Below are 15266 nucleotides of genomic sequence, written 5' to 3'. Positions count from 1 at the left end.
GGTAACTGCTCTATTCTCGCTCTCTTCAAGAAATAGAGAGAATTGCTCTAAGAGTATATAAAAATATCACAAGTAAAATGCAAAAACATATTTAAACCGACAAGAATAGCATGAATGCATTGAAAACCTTTGACATTCTAATGTCTCTTCATATGCCCACATCCATTGAGCCAAATACTATACATCAACTCCTCCATTTTCTCTTCCCCTTCAAACATTACAATGCCTCCAAAGAAGAAGCAGACGGTGGCCAGGAAGACAGCAAAGAAGGCATTGCCCGAGGCATCTTTAGAAAATGAGGAGACCACCATGGAAGCACCTCAAGAAGATGATCCGGATCTCCTCACTCCTCCCTCCAAGAAATCAAATGTAGAGAATGAAGAGCACACACAGTCTGATGAGGAGGAAGAAGAAAAACAGCAAGATGATGATCCAGAGGGTGGAGGTGAAGAAGAAGACGAAGAGAGGGAGCCAAAAACACCCACAAAGCCCAAAAAGAGAATGTCGAGATCATCAGAGACAGAGGAGGAGAAGGAAGAAGAAGAGAAGAAGGGGAAGAGAGGAAGGCCAAAGAAGAAGAAACCCACAACAGAAACAGAGGAAATAGTTGAAGGAGGGGGAAGCAATAAGAAGAAGAATAGGGGGAGGAAGAGGAAGAGTAAGAGTAAGAAGAAGAGTGTAGAATCATACAGGATATATTTATACAAAGTGCTGAAACAAGTGCATAGTGAGACAGGGATATCTTCGAGGGCGATGGGGATAATAAACAGCTTCATGAATGATATATTCGAGAGATTGGCTTCTGAGTCTGCTAAGCTGGTCAAATACAGCAAGAAGAACACTTTGAGTTCGAGGGAGATACAAACTGCTGCAAGATTGGTTCTTCCAGGGGAGCTCGCCAAGCACGCTGTTTCTGAGGGGATTAAAGCTGTCACTAAGTTCACGGAGAGTTAGGATTTTAGTATGGATAAAACTAGGTTTTTTCTTTTCTTGTTCATGCAGGATAAAACTGGGGTTTTTCTTTCTATGTTCATCTTAAGCTTTGATTCAGCCTTAAGCTATCAAAGTGGTTTTCTTTAAGAGACTCTTTCAATATCTCTATCCGTTTTGCTTCCATAAGATGCATGCAAGCTTTGTGTTGTTTATATAGGGTAAGAAAACAATTCATATATTTCTGATGCTGAATCTACCATGGGGTTTTGAATTTGTATGCATGATGGGATGCCACTTGTTAATTCTCCAAGAAATAACTACCTCTCATGGATGTCATTTATTTGTTAGAACAAATGATTGAATAGTTGTTAACTAGGGACACTTATGCACTGGAATAGAGTATATTTTTGGCAAATGGGGTTTCACATATCACAAGCCATCAAGCCATCAATCATGATCTGTAGATGATTCATTGGAAAATAAATCTGATTTAGATCTGCATTATGAATTTTGTAAGTGAAAAGTTCACACTTCTACACTTTTTCTTTCTTTGGAGCTCATTCCAGTTTAATTGTTTCAAGTGCAATGACATACATTTTCGTGACATTTAGAAAAAAAATAAAAAACCAAACAATCAAATCTTTGATTTATAGATTATTTTTTCATTGTTTGGGTGGGAAAAATACACATAGGTTAGATCTACATCACAAATTTAATTCCAAACATTATAATTTAAATTTTACTTCTAGGTTGAGATAACTTCTTTTCCACTAGTCATTATTTATCAATTTGAATGTAAAAAATTCCAATTGCATGTACTGATATATTTTATGAAAAAAATACAACCATTTTTTGAAAGAAGAAATCTTAACTTATTATTTTGATCATCTCACAATTATCAAATATTTTTAATGGATATCAATTAATTATCTTACAACAAAATTATAACATTAATGTACACATTATACAAGATTTCTTAAGTCTTTTAAATAATTATTTAAAATCATACATAGAAGATCTTACCTAAGAAAATATTTTTACAATTAAACTACAAAAAGTATTTATCAATATAGTTTGCCATTGTGAATATCAATATTTGGTACAAGTATTAATTTGAAATGCTAAGACTATTGCTTGAGTTCACACTATGTGGTTGAATATATGCATTAGAAATTGGGTATGCCTACTAAGACCATGTTTTTACTTACTTGAGTTCACACAATGTAATTGAATACATACATAAGAGATTGAATGTATGCCTAGGAAGACCATGTGTACCATGTAGAAATGATTTGTATTGATAATAATAAATTAATCAATCTATGAAAGCACAATCTAAAAAGAATTTAATGAACTAATAACACCTAAGCTAACTAGGTCTATTTTGCATAAACTATCCAACTCTAAGTCTACCATTGAGAATGGGGTCATTGTGATAATTAATATGTTGAAAAATGTGAAGTAACCAAGTTTGTAACCTACAAGACATACACTGATCCAGGTGGATCTTGAAGACCTCAAAAATTCAACCCACTGAAAATCCCCCAGGATTGGTTGCAATGGATAAAGCATGGTGAAATGTTCCTAGCATAACTTAAAGTGCGTCAAAAGGAGATTGTTTGCTCAAGATATGCTTGGTCAAAGTTTGGGTCAAACTAGTGAATCAAGGGTTGACTAAAAATGTGAAATTGGACCATCTCAAAAGTGGTCAACAAAGGGTCTTAAATTGAAGACCCCATTGAGAGCTTTCCAACAGATTTTGAATAGACAAAATCTGAATTCGTATGCAAAAGTTATGGCCAAATAAATTTTAACAATTAAGGCCAAATAAATTTTAATAATTAAAAAGATAATCATGTGGCTACTGATGACATCAACATGACATGGAAAACATGATGTTGTTATAAATAGATGTGAATGGCAGATCGGTCAGATTTAAAAAAAGGAGCTTGTGGGAATAGAACATTGAACCTCCCACTTCCAATTTCACCTCTGCACCATTACACCATTCAAATCACCTTGGAAATGTTTGGAAAATTTTGAATTTTGTCTTATATAGTAGATATGACAAAGGAATGTGAGGTGTAGGGCCAACCCATCCCCCTTTCATGGCCTATTAAAAGAAGGTTTTGTTTGTTTTAAAATAATAAACAAGATAGATATGTGCCCCCAAATTTAGGAGAGGTAAAAATAAACTTTTTTAAGTTTGTTAAAAAAAATACCTCTATTTAAACAAACTAAAATGGGTACGTTAAAGGTTTGAGTATTATGAGCCTTTTTTTTAAAACAAACAAGTTTGTTAAAGGGGTTATTTTGTTATTTCAAATGGGCATTGTAATTATTATTTGGTTAATTGGTTTTGAACCAAATAAGGAAATTATCTTGTATAAAAGAGAATATTTCTTTGTAAAGGAACAATGAGCCAAGAAGGACTTTTGGAAATTAATCTTGAAGAGGATTTTGATAAGTCTTGTAATTCTTGAAAGGAGAATTTGGGAGAGAATGCTCTAAAGAAATGAATGGTCTCATAATATGAGATAAAAACATAGAATTTTCTTGAGAGTATATTTGATGACATTATGTCATTTTTGTAAAGGCTTAATGTCCATTGAGAGAGAGTTATAGTTTTATTTCTTAGCACTGTAAAAAGTGAAGGATGAGCCGCAATGTGGAATCAGGAAGTAGATTATAACTCCATCGAAGACCATGGTGATGTATGAGTTTTGCATCATAATAATGGCATCGATCTTGCAAGTTTGTAGATCCAGAGATGTAGCCAAAGTCTGGTGAACTCTGAAATCAAATCCTTTGTCTCTTATTCTCTTGATGCATGGTTTGCCTACTTAGTTATTTTTTCGCATTTCTAAGTATTATTTGCTTAGTTCACAAGCAACGTCAATAACAATCTTTATTAAATCTATATCTTGGTGAATCATAAAATTGTAAGTGATTCATAACAATGAGTTTATAGATCATAAACGTGTTACTTAACTAATTTGAACATGAACTAGATGATTTGTGCCACAAACCTTAGAGTTTTCAAAAAATAGATGACAAATGAACATTTTGAAACTTATAATACTAGCCATGTCAAGAAACATTTTCTACTAAACTATTTTCGTGTTAAATTATGAAAAAATGAAATTACTAAATTAAAAAAAAATGATTATATTATCTGATGTAATTGAAAGATGTCTCTTATTTTTGTATAATACACATCTTTATCTATCTTTGTGGTAATCCTTATAAACTTGAAAAGAAATGAATCAAGTAAACATAATCTATTCCTACTATACTATAATACTTTCAAATATATTCTAAACAAGTAAAAAACAAAAGAATACAGGAAAATTATATGAAGATTTAAAATACCCTTATGAGAAACTATCACTAGATGCCTCATAAAATAAAAACACAAGGCCACTCACAAATAAAATCCTTAATGGCCTGATGAGATTTCATCTATTCTTCTCCTTGCTAAAAGAATATGAACAATTATGAACCTGATTAAGCTGCACAAAAATAAATGCTACAATTCAATTAGGAACTAAATTTCTTTGACCTATGAAATCTGGCTAAGGAAGAAATAATGAGTAAGTCTTAACATTTAGATAATACCACATTTTGACTTTCACCGTGGGAAGTGATTAATCTTTCAGCTAGAGAGATGTTAATGAGCAATATAAAGACTCAAATGGAAGAATATGAGACAACTTATAAATTGATTCTAATGTAAGATGCATGCAACATTTGAAATCATAGTTGTGGCATGTAAACCCTTTCAACAAAAGGCCCTTGATTTAGTGATTATTAAGGTATAAAATATTTGGAAGGCATGCCCAGATAATTAAAGAGGTTGAGTATAGTTTATAGATACAAGGGAGACTACAATATAAAGTTGTGTACTATGAAAAGTATAAATTGCAAAGACTATAATGTGGAGATGAAAGTGAAAGCCTAGCAACACTTAGTAGAAAGAGAATCTAAATGTGGAGAGTTAAGAAAATTAAGAAAATTAAATTTAAAATATGATAGGTTGATGATAGTGTTCAAGTGGGTTGTCTCTTGATGTGTAGAATGCTCCTTCATTTGTTAAATATATTAATATTTTATCCTCTCTTTTTTTCTTTTTTTTACATGTATATGTTCATGCTTTTTCTTGTTTTTAATTTTTTCTACATAACATTTAAGAATACTCAATAATTGTAATGTAAGTTTAAAAAAAGCTTCTAAAGATGCATGAATTTTTTTATCAGACATTATTTAGATCATCATGATGATAGACCATGAAGTATGATGCAAATGTTGATTAAAAATATCGTATATAGTTGAATCTAGAAACCATCAAATCAAAGCATCCATAGACTAAGCATTCTCCTCTCTCTTTTTTCCTTCCATGCTAGTTAGAGCATCTAAGTTATGGGTCATAACTACATGGAATTAGACTTGGTATTCGCTCTCCTCTCTACACACAAGCTTCTCGTCTATTGCCTTAGAACCATTGTTGAATCTTTTCAGCTTCTCTTTCTTTTTTGGTGCTTCTAAGTTCCTCGAGTAGCTTTTGGATCTTCTCATCCTTCTATCTGACATTTTATTCATCCATTCTCTTGAATTCTAGTACTTCCCTTAGTGTGCTTTTAGATTTCTCTAGTGCTTGTGTAGTGTCTCCTTTCTTCTTCTATTCTTTTCTTATTTTCTTTGATGCTTCTTCCATTTGTTTGAGCAACTTTATTACAAAATTTCTTAGCCTCTCATTATCAATCATTAGGTTAGAGATTGTTTCCTCTGAGTCTACTATATTCCCATGCTCTTCTATTTTCTCAATAATCTCATGGCTTTCACTAAGTTTATTCATGATTTCTTTCTCTTAGCAAGTGATTCTCTTAGATTTTCCTTCATATCAATAGTGTCAAAAGATTCCTCATACTATTTTTTGTACTTAATGGTTGTTTCTTGATCTTCCCTCAAGCTATCAGGGTTGTACAATCAAGGTTTGAGCTTTGATACTAATTGTTGGTCCCAATCAATACTGGGGGGGGGGTGGGGGTGAGTGAATTAGTACTGACTCCAAAATCAATTATTCTCTTAACTATTTCAAACACACTAAACAACAACCACTTAAACACAAATGCAACTATAAGTGCAATCAAGTAAAATAATGTAAGCTTGCATACAAAGGAATTCATCAATAGACATAGAGATGTATATGTGGAAACCCTTGATGAGAGGATGAAAACCACGGTGGGGATAATATACCCACTAGCCTTTTACTATAGATAAAAAGATGTTGAGCTGCAACTTGTTCCTTCTGAGAACACATCCTATTAAGAATGTTTACAACCAATTAGGATTAAAATCAACTTGCTAAGGCTACCTTGTTAAAGGATTTTGACACTCCTTCTAAGAGGCACCGAGTTAAAGGATTTATCAAATGCTTTCTATTGAAGCTTGCTAGGTTAAGATCTTACAAAATGATTACAATGGTTAGAGAGAAATAAAATGTGATCTAATACACGTAGCACAATTTTCCTGATAGATCTTTAGTGTATTCCTTTAGAAGATTACTTGATCTCCTCTTGTCACTTAGTAAAATTTTGTGATATACTTGTGTGCTATGAAAACTAGTGTGCAAAGAACATTAATCAATTGAAAAAAATTCTCAATCTAATCACATACCACATATAGATTAGACAATAAAATAAAATAAGAGGGATGCAAACCAAAGGAGAGCACTCGAAGCTTATATTGATGAGTGGATGTCTCCAAAGGGTGGAGATGTATGCTCAAGTATGGCCTCAAGCTTTAATGAATGAGATATGGATAATGGATTCAACAATGAAGGAATGGGTGGATTTTGTCATTATAATTGTATTTTGATAGTTATTAGGCTCTCAAAATAAAATTTTAAGCTTGTATATGAAGGTGGATGATTTGTGAGAGGAGAGGGGTTCAATTTATAGGCAATTGGATGAGAAGGAGATAAGAATTCCTTATGGATAGTTAACTGAGTGAGGTGTGAGATAGGCTTTAGTTGACTACGATAGGTGGAGGAGATGGACTTCTATGTTTAGAGATAGATGGGGAAGATTTTGCATGAGAGTGGAGTTGGGCTTGAGTTAGAGAAAATAATTTATGCCTTAATTCATGCAATTGACCTAGAGAGAGATTTTAAACATGGAAGGGGAGGTAACGTGTTTCAATTAAGGTTGGCGAGGTGGATAAGTTAGTTGGAGGATGTGGGAGGTGGATGGATTTGATAGAGAAAAGGTTGATGGGTGATCCTAATTAAATATATGAATTATTTAATTAAAAAGGAGAATTATTTGTACATAAGATTTAATTAAATAAATGAATTATTTAATTAAAAGAGGAATATTCAAGATGCATGAGTTGAGTTTGGGTAACTGATGGATTGAAGGCTTCTAATTAATTAGGGATGACACTAAAATAATTTAATATTTAATATTTAATGAAAAAAAATGCTTTAGAAGATTACTAAATTTGATTAGAAATTTATGTGATCAGATTTAGGTGTCTACATTTTACCCCTCTTCAATATAGTGTTAGTAAAATACTATTTCAAAGATGTTTTTAAATAATAGATGGCATGAAGAAGGTTTTAAAGAAACTAGGTTGTTCCAATCTTGATAAAAGACTCTAATGTGTGATGCACCCTCCAGAAGGTGAGAAGGAGAGAAAATGAGACTAGCTGAAATCTCAAAAAGTGAGAAAATTGGAGTGAGATGGAGGACACACAAAGGATGAAAGAGGTTCAAAAGTGGCTCATACTCTTACTATGAGAATACAAGAAAATGGGAGATCAGTTGTACAAATTAGAAAAAATTGTGAGATAGGATGGAGGCCATGAGGGGTAAATGGGGGATTTTTCTTTTTAAATTGAACCCTTAAGATGTGATGGATGAATTGGTGGGATTTGGAAACTTTGTAGGACTTTTCTAGGATTTTTGGATAGGTTTCAAAATGGGATAAGGATGTAGGATAGATGTTGAGACGTTTATTTTAGGATTGATGCTCATAGGATAAAAATGAACTTGTTTTGGTGTTTCCTTTTTGTGAAATGGGGGGTTGAGATGGAATCCATTTGAAGCTTTGAGCATAGGGTTTTCCATGAGGAGAATCACCATGTAGTTAAGCACTTAATTTAATATAGCAATATCAATGACTGAACTAGGTTACCAAGAACATCAAAGGCCTAGTCATCATTTTTGCATAGGAGTGACTCAAAACAAACATGCAAGGATTTCCCTAGTATAACACATGAAACCCAATAGGAATCAGAGTTGAAATGATATTGGGTAACCCACAAACAAGTGATATTTCCCAAGAACACCATGTAATCATAAATGCTCATATGTTTGGATATGCAAGGGTTATACCCAACTGACACACAAGCATTAAAAAAAAAATGAAAGATAGATCAAGACCTTGCTCGTTGATTGCCCCATTCACAACACACCATGATATGAATGATCATGGTAACCTTGAGGACGGGACAACCAAATTGCTCAAAAAAGATAATAAAGAACCAAAATTGAAATCTAGCATCAAAAGAAAGAGTAAATCGACAAAAAATGACCATGTGCTAGAGAGATTGATAGGACTCGATACTAATGGACCCAAGCCTGACTAGAGAAAAAATGTATCTTTCAAGGAATTATTGGTAGCACCTAGCACCTAGATTCAATAGCAATAGGAAATTATAATGACAATGCTTTAGTGACACAAGATCTTGCATAAGTATTTTCTGAAGCATGAAGAGGGAAGAGCTAGAGGACTTGATCTAATGTGAACTGGCATGATATTGGGCTGTGTATAATGGGACCAAGTAAGGATGATGACTAAGGACTAAGAAAGAATGAGTTGATGACTGGTGATTGATATGGGGGGGTAGTGGTAATTGATGACTACTATAGGAGATGGTATGTACAATGAAACTGACTGAGATATTTACAAGGATGACATTGTATAGGACCTATTTGTAGGGGATGTCAAGGATATGTTGGTGCTATATATAGGGGTTTGATACACAAACATTAAACATAGATATGATACAAGAATATGATATAATGTGAAACTACCAAGATATAATAGACTACTCTGATGTTGATTCCAAGCTAAGGAATCGGGATAGTGATACATACATTATTGCAATGTGATGTTGGAACATCATGGGAACATGGGGAGATGGATGATTGGATTGGGTGAGAGGATGTGACGGTGTGGATCGCTGAAATATAATGGGAGGGCCAAGTATAGATGGCACCTATTGCTAGGTTTTCACCAATGTACCTATCCAACATGCTTGAATTGCCAAGTTTTTTTTGGGGCATCACACATCATAGTCTTTTATCAAGACTGGGGCAACCTAGTTTCTTTGAAACCTTCTTTGTGTCATCTATTATTTAAAAACATCTTGGAAATAGTGTTGGACCAACACTATATCGAAGACTGGCAGAATGTAGACACCTAAATCTGATCACATAAATTCATAATAAAATTTAGCCATCTTCTAAAGTATATTTTAATTAAATATTAAATATTAAATAATTTTAGTGATATCCCCTAATTAATTAATTATAGTAAAATTTAATAAGTTAATAGATAATCAATAGTCTAATTTTATTGGCAACATGGCTAAGTAGGATGAGTTAGTGTTTTCATTTATGGAAATATATATATATATATATATATCAAAATGAGAAGGCACAATTTAGAGTTAAAGATCTCACAGTCGGATACAAAAAATTGTCTAAGTATCAGATAGTTTTACTAGCAGTACAAAAATAGTTTTGGTAATGCACAGTCTACAAATATTTCATACACTAAAATTTATACCCTATTTTGTGTTATTATATTTGTTTCACCTAATATCTATGTTATTAAGAATGATGGTTACCTAGTCAAGGAACATGGGAAAAATTTAGAGAATCCCTAGTGGTTTATGGGCAACTATGGTGTTGTTGCAATGAGAGGAGATTTATTTTGGCAATAGAGGCCATACCACCAACCTCTTTCTTAAGAGAAACATGTGAAAGGATACATTTGGTAGAGCCACAATGTTTCCTGACTCATGGTTAAGGTATATGAGGAGGTGGTTTGATTCCTGGTGGAAGCAACATGATGATTATTAGGGCTAACAATGACCTATATGGGAGTAGTGGTGGCATGAGAAATCATGCATAGTAGGGTTGAAGTGGTTGCAGTAGATCCACCTTTCCACATGTTATAGTTCCACAATGCACACCCCATTTACAATCTCACAAATGGGGACCACTTATTATGTTTTTTTCCTTCCATCTATTGTCTCCTTGATCTATTAAATTAAGGTCACTTCTGAGGGACATCAACAATTGAGAAACTCTAAGTAATATTGGGTTGATTTTTTGGGTTAGTAGCACTACTTTCATTTTTTTTTGATTTCTTAGTTTAGTTTGAGTTTTTTTAGCACTTGCAAAGATGTGCACTTGTGCACCTTTAAAGGTGTACATTTCCCCCCTTTTTCTCTCTTTGGTTTCTCCCCTGTTCGCTTGCACATCTACAAATTTATGTAGGTGCACACCTCTAAGAGGTTCGCAGGTCCATAAAGTCCATATGTGGTGGGGAGTTAGTAAATGTTTTAGCTATCTTCTTGTGCAATTACACACGTGTGCATGTTTGCACTTACACAAGGTGTACAGGTTTGCACCTATGCAAGGTGTGTAGGTTTGGTGCTCCCTTTTTTGGTTTGGTATCCTAGAGTTAAACCTAAGACTTGCTAAGTCCACCACATTGCACCTACACAAGTGTGCACATACAAAATTTCAATTTGGAAATGTATTTTTGTACACTTTCATAGGTTCACACCTATGCAAGGTGGACCAATTTAGGATGGCCCTTTTCCATTAGCTTTCCAGACATTCTTGTTAGTTGTGTCTTAGTGCTTTGGGTTTCTTTTGCTTTCTTTTTTTATCATTTTTTTTTCCTGGTTTGTATTTTAAGAGGTATCTAAGGCATTTTGGGGTGAATCTTGGTCTAGAAGGGATTGCTTTACCTCATCATTCTAGTTTTTTCCTTCAAAATTGGAATATCTATTCAATGAAGTAAATAGTTTGTAATTCTAAGTTAGGGACAAGAAGTTACACTTTCTCCAAGTAGACCTAAAATTTCATGTAGATTTTTGTATATTTTTCATAGTTATTCTAGTTGATTTTGTATTAAGTATTGGTTGCATCTTTCATTTTCATTTCTAAAGCATTATGGTGATCCTTGGGATCCATTAGACTTAGCAAAGATTCATAATCTAGATCATAAGAAGGTTATTTTTTAAAGATTAGCTTGTTGTTTTCAATTAAATGTTATTGATAAAGGCATTCCATATGTAGATTTGACACACATGTATTCAAGAGTTTAGATAAAAGGAAGCACATGGAGCTCAAGTCCACACCCATGTTGGACCATACGGAGGGCATAAATCACTAGAACATTAAAAAATAAATATCCAGGAGTGCTCCCATAATCCATTTGAGAAAAAATCCAGAAACTATTTTCAAATATGAGAACTTTGATAATTGGGCATTTTGCTCACCTTGGGACATTGCACAAGTCCCTAAGGTGCACAACATTGCAATTTTGTAATTTCGTAAGTTCAAAATTCTTAGTTGTGCAAAAATGCAAGGTCCTAAAGGTGTGCAAGTGCACAAGTGCAAAAATTCACAATTTTGAAAGTCTTGGAGATGCATAAGTACAAGACTCCCCAAGGTATGTAGGTGCAAAACTTTGCAATTTTGAAGTTTTGAGGGCACAATTCTCATTTTTTTAATGTGTTTAACTCTGCAACTTCGTAGGTGCACAACTCCATAAGTTTTCATGTGCGATGATTTTTGGTGACCTACAATTGCAACAACAATTAACTGCCAGTTTCAATTTTTGTGCACTTTCATGCACTGAAACTGCATTTTTGTGAGATTTACATTATTTTTATTGATATAAACACATGGAGGAGGCTATGTTCTTGTTTTCAGAATCTTAAGAAGCTTGAGGTCCATCTAGAGTCTTATTTCTTCTTATCTCCTTCTTCTATGTTATTTTTCAAGTCATGTAATGGCTCATGCACCATTTAATGAATAAAAATAAGAGTACATGCCAACTTAGCACCATTTTAGGAGTCTTTTGTACATATTTTTCATAAAATCAGTAATTTTAGGATAAATTTTGCAAGGAAAAACCCCTAGCTCCAAAAATTTCATGAAGGAGAGGGTTTCCTATAAATTCAAGGATGCAATATGTATTCAAGGTGGGTATTTTAATGTAATAAATATATGTTATTGGTGGTCTCATTCTATGCATAATGTTTCTTGTTGGAATGTGTATTTTCTTTATTAATTTCATCCTCGTGAATAGCAATGGAGCTAATAGTCTTATTATGTTTAATGCTCATGTGATTATTTAAATCTCTAGCATTTTTCATATTTAGTAGCATCATTCCTTTGTTGTGATGAATTAGAGAAAGGATCACTCTGTAGCTTTGCATAAAATTGTCTCATGTGCACATACTTTTCATGGTCATAAGATTTGATGAATTTTGAAACATTATTTTGTTTTCATTAGTTCCTTCAATGATTGCATTAGTGGAGTTCAAGATGCATTGCTTTTAATTTCATTGGTATCCTTCTTGATTCTTTCAAAAATTTAATTCATAGACATGTTCTTACTATGACTTATGTCATTTACAAATTTGATTTTAAGCAATTTAATTTAATTTCTTCTTACCCTATCTTAGTAATTTTCTTTTCAAACACTCAGTTATATAATAGGAACGCATATAGTCGCATGGTTAGAAATTTTGCATTCATCATAAAATATGAAACTAAAAAATATAATATTAGTTTGTGATCAAGTTTTCTCCAATATTGTAGACTTTACAAATACAAGAAAAAGGCTTCCTTGTGAATAGAAACATTTGTCTTCAATTCAGCTATCCAATCATTTGAAAAAAAAACATCTAAAATATTAGATTTGGTTGATTTGATCAACTTTTCAAGAGGGAGAATTGTAAGAATTTTTCCGTTATCATCATGTAAAATGACTACTCAACAGAAGTGGCACTAGAAGGAGGGCCATAAATAGGTGTACATTTTTGAAACTTCATAGGTGCACAACATTGTAGGTTTTTAGGTCCATAACTTTGGAGGTTTGTAGGTTCACAAATTGGAAAATCTTGATCCACCATCTCCCTTTTAGTGAGGTTTAAGGTCTTCACCCAACTAACATGAGTTTTTAGAAGTCAACCATTTTCATAAGCCTCGTAATGACAAAGTGATCTCCAAATTCCATTCATTTACACCACACATTCCGTCATCATCTATCCAAAATATGTCACCACTACCATCATGCACCATGGCTTTCTTTAATGCCCAAAGTTCACCATTGAACCTAATAGGTCCATTAAACAACTTGCCCAAAAATCCTAAAATATTTTTCCCATGGTTTATCTATGAAGAATCACAAATAACATAAGCACATATTAAAAATTTCATAGAAATCTACAACCAAAAGAATAATCAACATATGGACGTGGTCTATAGCATATTCCCTTACACTTTTGGGGAAATGATATTCAATTGGTACTTCAATCTTCCATTAGCATCGATCAAAGATTGTAAGTCTTTTGAGAGTAAGTTTCCATCCCAATTCAAGGTCTACATTGATCCAGCTATTTACATAATTAGTGATGGGGCTATGAAATAGTATATTTTTATGGGTTTTATGGTTATTTGAAGTGTCTTTTTCTTTTTAAGTTCAAAGACTTTTTATTATATACTCTATACAAACCTATAATTACTATGTTCTGCTATGGTTTTAAAGACATCATATGGTTTCATTAATATAATTCTATAGTTAGAACTTATATATAACAAATAATCATGTGTGTGTAATTAAGATAGAATAATTTCTTCCTTCAAACTTGTATGGGATAGGTTCTTGTAACCATATGGTGTGAGAAACAATTAGTCTATCTATGTATTTAATTATTTCTATGAGTTAGTGAAATGGATATATGTTTTGATACTTGGCATGTGTACTAATCTATTATAGGAACAAGTCAAAGAGGATTAGAAGGAGCACAATCAAGGGAAGGAATGGAAAGTTCATGTGGCTGCCCTATGCCAATGTTTAAGCTAGAGATCAGGTCAATGCAATTGTTAATCGCTTCCACAAAAATCCAAAGTTATGTCATGCTACATTTGATGAAGACTTGTTCAATTTTTAGAAAAGTTTTTTATGTTTATGCACTTCATTGATGATTTGATTGAATCCTCATTTGTTGAGGGATCCTCGATTTATGAAAGTTGGTTTTTCTTAGATTTTATAAATAAGCTATGTTTGAAGCCTCTAGAGTTAATTCAGAAGTGATTGTAATTCATCAAACCATTCAATATGATGGAGCCCTATTTTGTTTTGCAAAAATATCAGCCTCTATTTGTGATGTTGGAGAGTTGGAAAAAGGACAATCATGGATGAAAAAGGTCAAAAGACACTTGAAAACTAGAACATGATGAGATATTGTTATTGATGTCAAAGATGTCTAGGGAGATTGTTGAGGATTTTATCTACCATTGAAAATAGTCTATAATTGTAGTATGAACATTAATCAATCTTTATTAATACAAAGAAAGTCCTAATATGTGGACATCAAGATGTGTATAATATCTCAAACTTCCATTCAATCATCTCTAGTGGAGTTTTTTTAAAGCATTTTGGAAGGAGAATATTTCATTAGTATTTTGAATGAAGTCTCTACAATTGTAGTTTAAGCAAAGCCATTGAATTAAGGAGCTCAAAGTTTTCAAAGAGAACTCAAACTATTAAGTTGGTATTATAGAGTGCTAAAGAAAATATGAAGATACCTATAAAAGTTTACATTTGGTAGCACACCAGATATATCCAAAGTAGCAATGAATAAAAAAGAATCACTAAATATATAGACACATAATATATAGCGATGAAAAATAAACCAATGGACATGTCAAGATATTAGAAGACATTTGAAGTGAAGGGAGAAGAGGATATCATTTATCATTTGATAGAAGAAAATTACGTGGAAGAACCTATTATGGGAATAAGAATGGAAAAAATTATATTTGATAGTCTTCCTTGTGCTCTATCCATGTCTCTTTCTAAGATTTTATATAGAAGTTTTGAATCTAGAGTTCTCAAAAATTGAGAATACAAAATGTGCCTGGAATGACTTGACTATTTTCCAAGTCTATTCAAAAGTATTATCTAAATATTGTCCAATTATTGATTATTGAGGCACCTCTTGGTGTGCCCAA

At 32.8% G+C, this 15266-nt stretch overlaps 1 protein-coding gene across 1 annotated transcript; it reads left to right on the top strand.

Annotated features, from left to right (window-relative positions):
- The first annotated feature begins 222 nt into the window (after positions 1 to 222).
- LOC149578320 (uncharacterized) lies at positions 223 to 954 on the top strand. The gene has a single exon (XM_089800042.1). It carries the CDS (start codon positions 223 to 225, stop codon positions 952 to 954), a length of 732 nt encoding a protein of 243 aa, XP_089656168.1.
- The last annotated feature ends 14312 nt before the right edge of the window (positions 955 to 15266 follow it).

Source organism: Cupressus sempervirens, chromosome 1 (genome assembly GCF_028749045.1).
Source record: "Cupressus sempervirens isolate cs-2001-9-10 chromosome 1, ASM2874904v1, whole genome shotgun sequence".
NCBI lineage: Eukaryota > Viridiplantae > Streptophyta > Pinopsida > Cupressales > Cupressaceae > Cupressus > Cupressus sempervirens.
The sequence above is the reverse complement of the archived record's forward strand: the minus strand, read 5'-3'. Positions and strand labels throughout refer to the sequence as shown.